The 16669-nt window shown below is 42.9% G+C and overlaps 1 protein-coding gene across 1 annotated transcript in view; it reads left to right on the top strand.

The window, feature by feature from the left end:
- Positions 1 to 16669, top strand: part of LOC142312151 (melanopsin-B-like) — a 353734-nt gene that overhangs the window by 176813 nt on the left and 160252 nt on the right. The window contains exon 4 of the mRNA XM_075351056.1: positions 13650 to 13853. Within this exon, the coding sequence (XP_075207171.1) occupies positions 13650 to 13853 (204 nt within the window). The remainder of the gene's footprint in view (positions 1 to 13649; positions 13854 to 16669) is intronic.

Raw genomic sequence — 16669 nt, 5'->3', positions numbered from 1 at the left:
CAAATGTAAAGGGGTCTGAATACTTTCCATACCCACTACACTGTGTGCAGAATTATTAGGCAAATGGGTATTTTGATCACATGATAATTTTTATACATGTCCTACTCCAAGCTGTATAGCCTTGAGAGCCAACTACCAGTTAAGTAAATCAGGTGATGTGCATCTCTGTAATAAGGAGGGGTGTGTTGTAAGGACATCAACACCCTATATAAGGTGTGCTTAATTATTAGGCAACTTCCTTTCCTTTGGCAAAATGGGTCAGAAGAGAGATTTGACGGGCTCTGAAAAGTCCAAAATTGTGAGCTGTCTTGCAGAGGGATGCAGCAGTCTTGAAATTGACAAACCTTTGAAGCGTGATCACCGTACAATCTATCGTTTCATGGCAAATAGCCAACAGGGTCGCAAGAAGCGGGTTGGGCAAAAAAAGGTGCAAAATAACTGGCCATGAGGAAAATCAAGCGGGAAGCTGCCAAGATGCCATTTGCCACCAGTTTGACCATATTTCAGAGTTGCAACGTTACTGGAGTATCAAAAAGCACAAGGTGTGCCATACTTAGAGACATGGCCAAGGTAAGGAATACTGAAAAACGAACACCTTTGAACAAGAAACCTAAGATAAAATGTCAAGACTGGGCCAAGAAATATCTTAAGACTGATTTTTGAACGTTTTTTTGGACTGATGAAATGAGAGTGACTCTTGATGGGCCAGATAGATGGGCCAGAGGCTGGATCAGTAAAGGGCAGAGAGCGCCACTCCGACTCAGACGTCAGCAAGGTGAAAGTGGGGTACTAGTATGGGCTGGTATCATCAAAGATGAACCTGTGGGACTTTTTCGGGGTGAGGATGGAGTGAAGCTTAACTCCCAGACCTACTGCCAGTTTCTGGAAGACAACTTCTTCAAGCAGTGGTACAGAAAAAAGTCGGTATTGTTCAAGAAAAACATGATTTTCATGCAGGACAATGCTCCACCACATGCATCCAACTACTCCACAGCGTGGCTGGCCTGTAAAGGTCTAAAGGATGAAAAAATATTGACATGGCCCCCTTGTTCATCTGATCTGAACCCCATAGAGAACCTGTGGTCCCTAATAAAATGAAAGATGAGGAACATGTACAGGGAGGGAAAAAGTACACCTCTCGGAACAGTGTCTGGGAGGCTGTGGTTCCTGCCTCATGCAATGTTGATCGTAAAAAGATCAAGCAACTGACAGAATCTATGGATGGTAGGCTGTTGAGTGTCATCATAAAGAAAGGTGGCTATATTGGTCACTATTTTTGCATATCAGAAATGTTTATTTCTAAATTTTCTGAAGTGAGATGGGAATATATTTGTTTTTTATAAAGTTGCCTAATAATTCTGCTCAGTAACAGTTACCTGCACAAATAGATATCCTCCTAAGATAGCCAAATATTAAAAAAAATCCCACTCCAACTTCCAAAAATATTAAGCTTTGATATTTATGAGTCTTTTGGGATGATTGAGAACATAGTTGTTGATCAATAATAAAATAAATCCTCTAAAATACAGCTTACCTAATAATTCTGCACACGGTGTATATGGCAGTTACAGCAGCTCCAGAAGATCTCTTATCACTCTTGCATAATCATAATCCAACAGCCCCAGGCATTGGCAGTTTGTAGAGCAATTCTCTTCATCATGGCACTCATGTTCCTGAGTTTTCTGCTTATTCAAATGCACTGTGATAACAGTGTTGACTCAATGTTAGTTTTTATTTGCAGGATGGAGACACTGACCAGAATTGTCACTCAAGGATGAATCCCATCCACCCCCAAACAATGAAGATGTAAGGAGTTGGCATAGTTCTGAGCTGTTTAGGAGACAACTTGAGAATAGCCCTTTAAGGAATGTAATAAAATGCTGTCTTATACTTGCTTTTTATGACCTTTTTACTGTATCACAAACAATGCCTGTCCATCATTCATCTTGTACAGTATACCCAAAATATTTACTTGAAAGCCATTAAAAATGAAGGCAATGATAAGCAGCTATACATCTTCTCCTTTTCTATTACCCGCTTTGTTTGTTTGGTATGGTTGTAAAAGTTGGTGCATGGCATTGATGCAATAATTTTGTTTCATTGTCCAACCATCTTCTGACGTCACTTCTTTCTTCTTTGGTAGTTTCTTGGATTACTGTTGGCGCTCCAGCCAGCTGTCTCCACCAAAAAGCTGCTTCTGGAAGTGACGTCAGGAAGATGGCAGAACACTGCACCAGGTAGACCAAGGTGAATCAGAGAGGTATGATATCTTTATTATTAATATACATTTTTTGTATGTTGCAATTATGTGTTTGTGTGAGTGGAATAGTGTTTCATTTTTTTTCTTCCACAGTATGATTTAAACAGATGGTACATGCATGGTATAAAAATCCAAAATAATAATTACTAATTAACTTTGGCTGTGTCTTATAGTTCAGTAAGCCATGAAGATACATGATTTTATCAAGTGGGTTATATACAGTCCTAAATAAAACATTTTTTTTTCTACATTTGGCTTAGCAGTTTGTATATTGAAAGCCTGGGAGGGCAGTATCCTCTCCACCTCTGCACCAGTCTGTCGCTGTTACTGCCCTTGTATATTATGTACAGTTAGGTCCAGAAATATTTGGACAGTGACACAAGTTTTGTTATTTTAGCTGTTTACAAAAACATGTTCAGAAATACAATTATATATATAATATGGGCTGAAAGTGCACACTCCCAGCTGCAATATGAGAGTTTTCACATCCAAATCGGAGAAAGGGTTTAGGAATCATAGCTCTGTAATGCATAACCTCCTCTTTTTCAAGGGACCAAAAGTAATTGGACAAGGGACTCTAAGGGCTGCAATTAACTCTGAAGCCGTCTCCCTCGTTAACCTGTAATCAATGAAGTAGTTAAAAGGTCTGGGGTTGATTACAGGTGTGTGGTTTTGCATTTGGAAGCTGTTGCTGTGACCAGACAACATGCGGCCTAAGGAACTCTCAATTGAGGTGAAGCAGAACATCCTGAGGCTGAAAAAAAAGAAAAAATCCATCAGAGAGATAGCAGACATGCTTGGAGTAGCAAAATCAACAGTCGGGTACATTCTGAGAAAAAAGGAATTGACTGGTGAGCTTGGGAACTCAAAAAGGCCTGGGCGTCCACGGATGACAACAGTGGTGGATGATCGCCGCATACTTTCTTTGGTGAAGAAGAACCCGTTCACAACATCAACTGAAGTCCAGAACACTCTCAGTGAAGTAGGTGTATCTGTCTCTAAGTCAACTGTAAAGAGAAGACTCCATGAAAGTAAATACAAAGGGTTCACATCTAGATGCAAACCATTCATCAATTCCAAAAATAGACAGGCCAGAGTTAAATTTGCTGAAAAACACCTCATGAAGCCAGCTCAGTTCTGGAAAAGTATTCTATGGACAGATGAGACAAAGATCAACCTGTACCAGAATGATGGGAAGAAAAAAGTTTGGAGAAGAAAGGGAACGGCACATGATCCAAGGCACACCACATCCTCTGTAAAACATGGTGGAGGCAACGTGATGGCATGGGCATGCATGGCTTTCAATGGCACTGGGTCACTTGTGTTTATTGATGACATAACAGCAGACAAGAGTAGCCGGATGAATTCTGAAGTGTACCGGGATATACTTTCAGCCCAGATTCAGCCAAATGCCGCAAAGTTGATCGGACGGCACTTCATAGTACAGATGGACAATGACCCCAAGCATACAGCCAAAGCTACCCAGGAGTTCATGAATGCAAAAAAGTGGAACATTATGCAATGGCTAAGTCAATTACCAGATCTTAACCCAATTGAGCATGCATTTCACTTGCTCAAATCCAGACTTAAGACGGAAAGACCCACAAACAAGCAAGACCTGAAGGCTGCGGCTGTAAAGGCCTGGCAAAGCATTAAGAAGGAGGAAACCCAGCGTTTGGTGATGTCCATGGGTTCCAGACTTAAGGCAGTGATTGCCTCCAAAGGATTCGCAACAAAATATTGAAAATAAAAATATTTTGTTTGGGTTTGGTTTATTTGTCCAATTACTTTTGACCTCCTAAAATGTGGAGTGTTTGTAAAGAAATGTGTACAATTCCTACAATTTCTATCAGATATTTTTGTTCAAACCTTCAAATTAAACGTTACAATCTGCACTTGAATTCTGTTGTAGAGGTTTCATTTCAAATCCAATGTGGTGGCATGCAGAGCCCAACTCGCGAAAATTGTGTCACTGTCCAAATATTTCTGGACCTAACTGTATGTATAGTGTGTATAAACCGTATTCACTTGTACAGCACCTTCAAATTAATAATGCTTTAAAACCAAGAGTTATAGATGGCATAAGGAGCAAATAATTATTGTAATATAGGGAAGTTGTTCATGCCTGTAGAATTTCTGTCACTAATTTTGTAATTGAGCACAACTATAGTCCGCTTTACACGCTGCGATTTTGCTCAAGCGATCTCGTTGGGGTCACAGAGTTTGTGACGCACATCCGGTCGCTTTAACAATGCCGTTGTGTGTGACACCTTTGAGCGATTTTGCATTGTTGCAAAAACGTGCAAAATCGCTCATCGGTGACATGGGGGACCATTCTCTAATATCATTGCTGCAGCAGTAACGAAGTTGTTCCTCGTTCCTGCGGCAGCACACATCGGTACGTGTGACACCGCAGGAACGAGGAACCTCTCCTTATCTGTCTCCCGCCCGCAATGCGGAAGGAAGGAGGTGGGCGGGATTTTACGTCCCGCTCATTTCCGCCCCTCCGCTTCTATTGGGTGGCGGATCAGTGACGCAACTGTGACGTCGTGGGACGCTGAACAAACCGCCCCCTTAGAAAGGAGGCGGTTTGCCGGTCACAGCGACGTCGCAGGGCAGGTAAGTAGTGTGACGGGTCTGGGCGATGTTGTGCGCCACAGACAGCGATTTGCCCATGTCGCACAACCGATGGGGGCGGGTACCCATGCTAGCGATATTGGTCACGATATCGCAGCGTGTAAAGCAGCCTTAATAAATCCTAAATGTACTGTATATATTATTTGTTTCCTGCCAAGTACCTCATTGTGCCATATGGTGTTTGCTACCGTTTATAGTTTAGAAATGAGTTTATCCAGCAAAGTTATTTGATAAAAGTATTTGGATCAGACTTTTTCAAATGCTGATGTTATATTCTGGAATCTTTTGTCATATAATCTACATTACAGAGAAAGTACTTTTTCATGGTTTCCTTGGGTTTGTTTGGGTGTCCTCCCAGTACTCTAGCTTCCCCCAAGAGGCGTAGCTAAGGGTTCGGCTCAGGGGAGGCAAGATGTTTGAGTGAGCCCCTAGCCCCTAGACACGATATAAACTGCTGCTGCTAATGTTTCTGTGATGACTACTTAATGTTCTAGGAGTTGAAAGTCTAGAACTGAAATGTATTGCTATCTTGGGGAAAACCACTCTAAAGATTGGGTGCAAGCTTGTTTTGCTACTCCAGCATGTGCACATCCCTTTCCATGGAGGGGTGGCATCTAGAAAAATTTACTCTTGTACCGTGGAACCAACATAGTGGCAACCCAGTTATCAGCACTATTTCTAATCATAACAATATGGGCATCATGTTGCAGATAGTGCAGCAAAAAGGCGTTCATGTGTCAGGGGCTTCCATGAGGTGAAACTCCGTGGTATGTTGGTGGCAGAGTAACACTCAAGCTTGCTTCTTCTGTCCCCTCCCACCAAACACGGACAACAGAGAGGGAATCTTCTTCATCTCCTGACTGTTGCACGCCCATCACCTCTTCCTCCTCATCCTCTGCCATTTGTTCATTGGCTCCTGCACCTTTGCTAATAGTTTCTCTGGTACCATGAGCCCCCTTGATCCCTGTACTCCACCCTCCAATGCCATATTGGTATTCCTTCTGCATCCTTCTCTGCCTCCTCCTCTTCCTCTGGGATCACCACCTCCTCCCTAAAACTACTTAAAGCGTGCTCCAACATGTAGATGACCGGACTAGTGATGCTGATGACAACATCGTCAGCACTATCCATCTTAGTAGCCATTTTGAAACTGTGCAGAACAGTGCAGAGGTCTTTCATCTGTGCCAACTCCGCAAGCATGATTTGTCACACGCCTGGACTGTGTTGGCCCACGCTTTGTGTCTTGACATACTACATCAGGGCTTGTCGCTGCGGCCACAGTTGCATGAGACCCGAAGTGTCAGTGCTATGAGTACAGCACTTAGAGATGTAATCCATTGTAGTGATAGAACTCGAGCACTGCAGTGAATTATATCTGCAGGAAAAAATTTAGAAACAATTGACATGCTGCTTCTTTTTTCAGCATCAAAATCTGCAAGGAAAAAAAAAAATATGTGCACAGCAAGTCAGGATTCTCATAGGCTTTTCTGGGATGCATTTTTCCTTACAGTATTAATTAAAATCTGCAAGAAAAAACGCATTAAAAATGTGTGCACATGGCCTTAGAATCTTTTTATCTCTTCTGAGAATGATCCATCAAGTTTTTCACACCTGGATTTGAGAATCCTCCGCCATTCTTCCTTGCAGATTCTCTCCAGTTCCATCATGTTGGATGGTGAACATTGGTGGACAGCCATTTTCAGGTCTCTCCAGAGGTACTCAATTTTGTTTAGGTCAGGGCTCTGGCTGGGCCAGTCAAGAATGGTCACAAAGTTGTTCTGAAGCCACTCCTTTATTACTTTAGCAGTGTGCTTAGGGTCATTGTCTTGTTGGAAGGTGAACCTTCGGCCAAATCTGAGGTCCAGAGCACTCTGGAAAAGGTTTTCTTCCAGGATATTTCTGTACTTGGCCGCATTCATCTTTCTTTCAATTGCAACCAGTCGTCCTGTCCCTGCAGCTGAAAAATACCCCCATGTTTTACTGTTGGGATTGTATTGGGCAGGTGATGAGCAGTGCCTGGTTTTCTCCACACATACCATCTAGATTTATCACCAAAAAGTTCTATCTTTGTCTCATCAGAGCAGAGAATCTTATTTCTCATAGTCTGGGAGTCCTTCATGTGTTTTTTCCAAACTCTATGCGGGCTTTCATATGTCTTGCACTGAGGAGAGGCTTCCATCAAGCCACTTTGCCATAAAGGCCCTACTCGTGGAGGGCTACAGTGATAGTTGACTTTGTGGAACTTTCTCTCATCTCCCTACTGCATCTCTGGAGCTCAGCCACAGTGATCTTGGGGTTCTTCTTTACCTCACCAAGGCTTTTCTTCCACAATTGCTCAGTTTGGCTGGACGGCCAGGTCTAAGAAGAATTCCCAAACTTTTTCCAATTAAGGATTTTGGAGGCCACTGTGCTCTTTGGAACCTTGATTACTGCTTAAATTCTTTTGTAACCTTGGCCAGATCTGTGCTTTGCCACAATTCTGTCTCTGAGCTCCTTGGGCAGTTCCTTTGACCTCATGATTTTCATTTGGTCTGACATGCACTGTGAGCTGTGAGGTCTTATATAGACAGGTGTGTGCCTTTCCAAATCAATTCCTATCAGTTTAATTAAACACAGCTGGACTCCAATGAAGGAGCAAAACCATCTCAAGGAGGATCACAAGAAAATGGACAGCATGTGACTTAAATATGAGTGTCTGAGCAAAGTGTCTGAATAGTTGTGACCAAGTGATATTTCAGTTTTTCTTGTTCAATAAATTTACAAAAATGTCTACATTTCTGGGTTTTTCTGTCAAGATTGTGTGCAGAGTGTACATTAACAATAATTAGCTACTGGATAGAAATGATTCACCAAAATGGATAGACAAAGCTAAGTGAATAAATAATTAAATAACACCTAAAAAATACCTTTTAATATCTCAATTAAAAAAGGTCACTATTCTAATGGCCTCAAACATACAGACAGATCACATATATGAACCATAGGTACCATATTGTAATAAGGTACACAAAAAAATCACCAATAAGTGACCGATTCACACCTTTTCAATAGACCATCAAAATGTCAGTCACCAGAGACAGTTAAATCATCCTGCTCAATAGTGCATAGTGAAAATAGGAAGAAGGAACAATCTCACCCATCCAGTGTGGCGTCCATTTCTTCCCACAGATAGTACTGTTGCTGGAGGATCTAGTATCAATAGCTGAATAACCTGGTCATCATCATTCTGACTCAGGATCCCCACAAAAATAGACCAGCCTCTCACAGAAACAGACTTCTCCCAACGCGTTTCCTTTACTTCATCAGGAGAGTGATTAACAAGTCATCCTGGTCATTGTAGTTACACAGGACACAAAACCATGCTGCTGTAGAAACATATATGTACATAACAAATTACGTGTCCATTCAACTATACAAAAGGAAAACAACCAGTAAAAGTGACCACAACTTACTTTGCGGTAAATAGCAGGCATGTTCAATATGCTGCATACACGAGCCGCCGCATAGCGTTGTTTAAAAATGCCGGCCGCTCAGAACGGCGTCTGACGTTACGTCTGTTCACCGTGAGTAACCCCACCTCCGGGTCACATGAACATGGTGAGACGCACACGTCATGTTGAGGCATTGTCCTGGAACGCACAGACCAAGCCTGTGCAGTAACTACACAAATGCCATAATGATTACAATGGCGTACGAGTACTACATTAAATCCAATGTCAGAAAAACACCATATGATTGGCACCATTTGTGCGATGATGCACCTTAAATATTATCATACACAATTGATGTATGAAATCCAGATTAGATATGTAAGACAAATACTCGGTACAGAGGACAAAAATAAATATATCTTGGGTATACATAGATGACGAGTGGAGGAATTATCCTAAAGAAATAAGAGGAGAACAATGGAATAGCCACATAGTGACTGGCAAGCTATCAATAACAGTGAATTGAGGGAGCAAGATAAAACCCTAGGAGACACAGAGAAAAGGGAAAACAGAGGAAAACCAGGCAAGAGAAAAATAGATAACCCAAGTCCTATACAAATGAGCTGGGCTCTATATCTCATCCAAAATTACCCTACCTAGCTGTGGAGGTTGACACCCTGAAGATAGAACAGTGAGTGGTGCCCTCACTCGGACACGACTCACCCTCCTGACACTCCTATACTATTGTTCTAAAAAAGGTGCAAAGGAAAGAGTATCATTCAGGCCCAATGGTTTGACCATTGTTAGCCAAAAAATCCACCTAGTTTCTTGCTTGAGAATTTTACTGTCCCAATTCCCTCCCCTAATCGGAGGTGTAACCACATCAATGGCCTAGAAACTTATTACCTTGGGGTCCCCTGCATGATTTTCAGCAATATGTCGGGCCAAAGGGGTATCATTACTCAATCGAATAGCACGGAGATGCTCACCTATCCTCCTCCTAAATTCCCTCCTGGGTTTGCCAACATATTTCTTTAGACAAATACATATCGCTTTGTAAATGACACCTTTGGATCTAGAGTTGATAAATTATCTAATCTCATATCGTTTACCCGTGACATTCGATGAAAATTGTTTACCAGGATTTATGGACCCACAAGCAATGCATCCACTGCACATAAACAGCCCTTGGTATTGCTGGTTAGCCATGTTCTGTAACTGCTCATGAAATGGCTATGGACCAATCTCTCCTTGATGGAACGTGCCTTCTTATAGGTAATTGCAGGTGCCGTGGGAAGGAAGCACCTGATGTCTTTGTCCATCTTAAGGATGGGCCAATATTTCTCCATGATTCTCCTTACCTCCCCCGATCCGTTGTTGTACGTAGTGATAAACCGAATGAATATGTCATCAGACCCTTCCCTCGCGAGTGGGTGTAAAAGATCATTTCTGTCTCTCTGTTGGGTTTCTGCAAACGCCTGATTAATGACACGGTCTGAATACCCTCTATGATGGAATCTCCAGCTCAACTCTCGTGCCTGTTTGACAAATTGCTGTTCATCCGAACAGTTTTGTTTTAGTCTCAGGAATTGTCCCTTGGGGAATCCTTTTTTTAGGCTTGTGGGATGCCCACTCTGTCACCTCAGAAGGGAGTTGGTGGCTGTTGGTTTGCGATACAGACTCGTTAAGACATTACCTTCGGTGTCGCTCTCAACCAGAATATCCAGAATTTGTAGCTTCCACCTGTCTGACTCATAGGTGAAACTTAGACAAAGTGTTATTATTAAGTACCGCTACCATATCCTGTACCTCGCTCTCTGTACCTCTCCACAACAGAAACACATCATCTATATAACGACACCATAAACTGATCTTATCAGATGGGATAGACGACTCATCTCCAAAAACACATGTCTCTTCCCACCAGCCAAGGAGGGAATTTGCATATGAGGGAGCAGAAGGGCTCCCCATTGCAGTCCCCCTCAGCTGGTGGTAGATCTGTGTACATTAATGAGAAAAAAATGAACTTTTTCTAATTCACCAAATGGCTGCAATGAAACAAAGAGTGAAAGATTTAAAGGGGTCTGAATGCTTTCCGTACCCATTGTATATGTGTTGGAGGCCAACACAAGTATTCAAATCTTTTTATCTCTGCTGAGATAGTGTAACAGGACCAAAGAATTAGCAATTAATATTTATATGCTGAAATGTCTATTTGTGGCAGGACCACAGAATTAGCAATCAGTATTTATATGCTGAAATATCTTTTTTTGCCAAGAACACAGAGTTATCAGTTAATAGTTATCTCCAGTGATATCTATATGTTGGAGGCGAACATGTACCGCCCCGTGGGCTCGGCTGCGACCGCCGAGCTGCTCGGATCCGTGCTCGTACTGCGGGTGGTGGCTCGAGCCTCTCACGGAGCCAGGGGTCACATCGCTCTGCAAGGGAGTTGGCGCTACACTCTGGGACTTGGGTGAGGAGTTCCACGGCTGGTGCCGTGGTGGTTTGGTTTGGATTGTAAGTTCGTGACGCCACCCATGGGTTGTGGTGAATGGATGGACACCACCGCTGCCGTTGACTAGGACGATGTTGCGCAGCTTGGTGTTGAACCCTCAACTCAACCTCCCTCCTTCACTGTCAAAACTACTTTGCACTGTCAACTTGAACTTGTGTCTCTGTTTTCCCGCCTCCAAGCCTGTGAATTCCTTGGTGGGCGGAGCCAACCTGGCTCCACCCCTCTGGTGTGGACATCAAATCTGGAGGGTGCTGACAAGGTTTTTAGTTTGACTGATGTCACCTAATCGGGAGGGGGGGTGGTGTTGTGTGTGACTACCTGGGATGACCTGACTAGTCCAGGGCGTCACAAACACAAGTATCAAAATCTTTTTATCTCTGTTGAGATAGTCTGACAGGATCATAGATTTATCAATCAGTATTTACAGTATATACTGAAATGTCTATTTGTGGCTGGACCACAGAATTGTCAATCACTATTTATATGCTGAAATATCTAAAATATTTTTTTGTGCCAAGAGCATAGACTTATCAGTTAATATTTATCTCCAGTGATATCTATTTATTGGAAGAAAAAGAAAAAAGACAGGAGCGCTCCTGTGTGAGACCGCAAAGGACCCAGCGATCAAGCAAGTAAGACCACACTGACCTCAAGGAGTTGTGCACCCTGGCACAACCCCGATTAAAGTGTGGATATTAGATTAGAAACCGGTAACAGCCTGGTGATGGCCGCTGGAGTGCTATCCAGACTTAGGCTTGTGATGGCCGCTCAATGATGAGAAGATTACAGCATCCAGGGAACCTGCTGCAGCTCCAACCTCTGCCTGAAGAGGTTGAAAAAAAGTAGAAAAAAAAAGTTTAGGTATACCGGATGGTGCAGGTGACAAGGAGCCAAAGATGTAAAAAATGATAATATCAAAATTTATTGGGCACAACGCATTGCAAGGGCATCTGTCTTCTTCATCAGGTGCTCTGATGAAGAGGACAGATGTACTTGAAACACATTGTGCCAAATAAATTTTGATACTATTATTTTTTAAATCTGTGGCTCCTTGTCGTCTGCAGCACCCGGTATACCTCTTAAACTTTTTGGGGTTTTTTTCTACTGAATCTATGTGTTGGAGGCCCACACAAATATCAAAATCTTTTTATCTCTGTTAAGATAGTGTGACAGGAGCATATAATTATCAATCAGTATTTATATGCTGAAATGTCTATTTGTGGCACGACTAAAGAATTATAAATCAGTTTTTACATACTGAAACTTCTTTTGTGTCAGGAGCACAGAGTTATCAGTTAGTATTTATCTCTAGTGATACATATGTGTTGATGGCCCACATAAGTATCAAAAACCTTTTACCTTTGCTGTGTTAGTGTGGCAGGATCATAGAATTATCAATCAGTAATTATATGCTGACACGTCTATTTGTGGAAGTACCACAGAATTATCATTCAGTATTTATATGCTTAAATGTCTTTTTGTGGCAGGACAACAAAATTAGCAAACAGTATTTATATGCTGAAATGTCTGTTTGTGGCAGGACCACAGTTTTATAAACTTAGTATTTATCTGCTGAAATATCTTAGTGCCAGGAGCACATAGTTATCTTGTAAATATATATTTTAATTTATTGGCCAGTATATATATATATATATATATATATATATATATATATATATATATATATAAAAATACATAATACTTAGCGGTGTCACTGGCAATATCGATAAGATATGCCTCAAAAGAGATTAATATGCACAGTAGAAGGCATAACAGCTTTTATGTAGAAGCTGAAATATAGGTCGTTTGTAGTGCCCCAATCATCACACCATGCTTTTCCTATCTTGCTGTATGCAGAATCATTACACAACTTAGCCTACACTTCTATATAGGGATACCAGGCTGCCAAGTCCACAGTCTGTCACACACTGCACGTCACTGCGCTTCCCTATAGCACACTCTTGTTCTCCTATCTATATAGGGACGTGTGACTTAGGCAGCCAACTACACAAGCCCTTATATCTGAACGTTGTGGATGGTTGCTGTGCCCTGTTTGGCTGCCGGGACATCCTCATATTATGTTAAGAAAAAAAAAATACAGTCCGCCACTCCTTCAATCTCTCCCCACCCCCTCTTCTCAGCAAACACCTCCCCCTCCCCCCTTGCTCATCATACAGCATCACTATCCTAGTCAAAATCATAATACGGTAGAAGAAAAGCATTATACAAACGCCAAGAGTTAATTGAACATAGGCAGAATTTTGCCAATTTTGAGAAAAGTGTTCGGGATTCCGAATCAACAATCGAATAGGCAAGGCTCGTGTCGAATTTAAGAGTTGCAAACTTTTTCGAACAAGTTCACTCATCTCTAGTTGCGGACAAGGCTAATCTTCTGAAACACACAGAGATTTGTTTCAATATTTCTCAGTTTTAATCTTGATATTAGACAAAACTGAATTAAACAAAAAGATTAAAAGATGAAGTGCTGAGATTTGCTTTGTGTAGAGTTCCTTTAAGGCAGCATGTATTGTAGAAGTATTATGCTGATACATTTACTGGAAATGGAGCAGAATTTGAATTAATACTTATTATTATTATGTCATGTACATAGATTTTAATATTGATGAATCACCCTAGAAGCAATTTCACATCTCAGGAACTTCAACTTATTTTAATTTATTCCTATATTGTGTATATAATTCAACTATACTATTGCTGAAGTCATATAAGTGGTTTCATGCAGCTAGAATGTTTTATTGTACATTTATTCTGACTCCAATCTTGTTTTTCCATTGCTTTCTAGCCTGCAATATCTATGCATTCTGTGGTGCGTTATTTGGGATAACCTCAATGATGACATTACTGGCTATTGCTGTTGACCGTTACCTAGTTATAACCAAACCATTACAATCTATACAGTGGTCATCAAAAAAGCGGACGATGCAAGTAATTGTTCTGGTGTGGCTTTATTCATTGATGTGGAGTATGGCACCGTTACTTGGTTGGAGTAAGTGCAATCACTTTGACATATTAATGATAATACATAAGAAATGATAGCTAAGAGGCACTCAGACTGATTATCTGCATTGTATCTAGGGTAAGTCACTATCTTAGATTAAAAACAGATTTCATATTATGTAATATTACTTAGGATTAAGGAACAAAAATCAAAGACTGTATTGCCTATAATGGCTTTTAGGTTTATTATGTAGTTTTTACATGATCTTATTCATCATATTTCAAGGAACATAAAGATGTAACATTCATCTGATATTTGCCATAGTCTAATATTACTGTATATCGTATTTTTTGCATCATAACTGAATTTATCTCAACATCTTGTTTGCGGATTTTCATAGGGCTACCTGCAGAATTTTAAGGCTATCTTCCCATAATGAGTTTTTGGTGAATTTTAGATGTTGCTGGATTTCTACTTGTATTATTTAAATTAGTTTACTTGTGTTTTTTATTGCATTTTTGAGTGCTTTTTTAACATGCCTTTCTATCACTTTTTTGACTGTGTGGTTTTTGTCACTTTTTCCTTTGTCATGCATTATAATAAAGCTGCTTTGTTTTTGCTACTAATATTTGACTTTGATATAAAAATAGCAACAAAAAGAGGAATAAATATCCTCCAAACATTAAGCATTACAGCAAAGAAGGGCAGTAGTTGTATATTGCCCAGGCCAAAAACTAGTACTCAAGCAGGATGCAGCTAGGCCCCCACTAAGTGGAGGCATTACAGGTGCAGAAGGAGCAAATCACACACACTTCCAAAAAATGGAGGGGGCGATTGCCGGATAATAAAACTGCACACTGATGGCTTGCATAGAGCACTGTTCACACATGCAGTTGTCGCGGGCGGGGAGGAGGGTGTCAGCACACCGTGCTCACCCCTTCTGCTCGGGTCCGGCAGCTGCTCAGTGGTGGCTCGAGCTGTGGGCCGGATCCCGGGGTTTCTCGAGCGACACTCCTCGCCCGTGAGTGAAAAGGGGATTTTGGGTTGGGAGATTGTTTATTGTCCGTGACGCCACCCACGGTTGTGGTGATTTCACCACCGCTGCTCAATATGGGGATCCCGGGGATGGTAATGCGGAGCAGCCAGTTGTTGTGTTGCCCCTCCGTGGGTAGGGGTTGGTGATCCCGGGGCCCAGTGGGGTGCAGGGGCGCAGGGGCAGCGCTGTGCCTTGCGGCACTGAGGTACTCACTCAGCCAGTAAACACGACACAGTTCTCGGTAAACAAACGGCTGGTTGGACGGGTCCCTCGGACGGTTCACGGTGCTGCGGTTCCCTGCAGTTAGCGGTGACGGTCTCTTCCCTGCACCTTTGAAATGTCTGTTTGGTAGCGGTGGATTCCCACCGGTTACCCGCTCCCCGACTACAATCTGTGCCGGAGGAGCTCCACACTTTGCCCGCAGGCGCCGGCCCTGGGAAACTGGTGCCTTGGCGGTGGCGGTGTTTCCCCGTTGTGGTTGGACCTTTGCCGTCAATCAGGACTTGCTTGTTGGGAGATCTGCGTCCCCTTCACTAACGGATTTAGCAATTTGCAGCGACTCCAAGCCTTGCCGGGATCCGAAAAGCCCCTGCCTTGGTGCTGACTGCCCTTCGTATACTGCTCCAGACCCCCGGATACACACAGCCTCCGTGGTCCTTCCAGCAACCTCCAGACAGTCCCACTGCAGACCTTCACCACTGTCTGCTGACCTTGCTGACTCCGTCTGGGCACACAGCCACAGACCAGCTTCAGGCTTTCTGTCACTTTCACTGCTGTTTCACTTCACTCTAGCTCCCTCCTGAGCTACACTCTGTTCACCTCCTACTCCTTAACTCTACTTCACTCGAGCCCTGCCTGGGCTAATCTGCTTGGAACTTCCTGCCTCCAGAGCTGTGAACTCCTAGGTGGGCGGACAGCAACCGCCTGGCTCCACCCCCTGGTGTGCATCATCAGCCTCTGGAGGAAGGCAACAAGGATTTGTGGGTTAGCTGGTGTACCTGCAGGGAATGTGGGGTGCGTGTGTGTTGTTACCTGTGTCCCCTGGCTTGCCCAGGGAGACACATTCCCCCTTAGCAAAACGCAGACCGTCCTCGGGCTGCCCGTCCAACACCGGTTTTATTTTCCTTTTGTTTTCTGTAAATGTAAAAGGTATAACATCATAAACGGAAACATTTTTAATTCAACATCATCCCAAGACGGGAGGCACATTTCTTTTACCGTTACAAACGGTTTACGGTTACGGTTTCCGCTCTCTCCCACCCAAGCAACCTGGCCCTGATGCTGCCCCTAAAACCCAGGCAGCACCCCTTGACCCACAGTCCAGCACACGGTACCCGAGCGGGATCTGTCCTTGCCCTCCAGAGGGTAGCCACCGGTTCCTTTGGTGGCTGGGCCCCAGCCTGCTCTGCTCAGGGCCCTCCCTCCAACCTGCCTCTCCGGAGGCGGCATTGCGGAAAACGGTAACGGTAAACAACATATTTACAAGCCACTAACGTTTGTGGTGCCCTGCAAGTTCACGGGCTTGTCCATGGATAGTTCCCATGCAAAACTTAAACGGTCCCCACGGGGACAACGGTGCCGGCTCCTGCCGGTTCAATCACAAGCAAATCAGGTAAATCTTCAGTTATCATCATTTTCTTATCATTTTCAACTTTTAACAACAACAAAGTGGTGGTCCCAACGGGGACTGCTGCAGCGGTGCTCCGCTGCCTTTTGCGGCTTAACAGTCCATTCTCACTCGTGGGGCTCTAGTGCCACCTTCACATGGTGCACCGCTCTGGACCCCAATGGTAGCTCGCTGCAGGCGATCTTCTTCCATATACATGCG

Source organism: Anomaloglossus baeobatrachus, chromosome 1 (genome assembly GCF_048569485.1).
Source record: "Anomaloglossus baeobatrachus isolate aAnoBae1 chromosome 1, aAnoBae1.hap1, whole genome shotgun sequence".
Lineage (NCBI taxonomy): Eukaryota > Metazoa > Chordata > Amphibia > Anura > Aromobatidae > Anomaloglossus > Anomaloglossus baeobatrachus.
The sequence above is the reverse complement of the archived record's forward strand: the minus strand, read 5'-3'. Positions and strand labels throughout refer to the sequence as shown.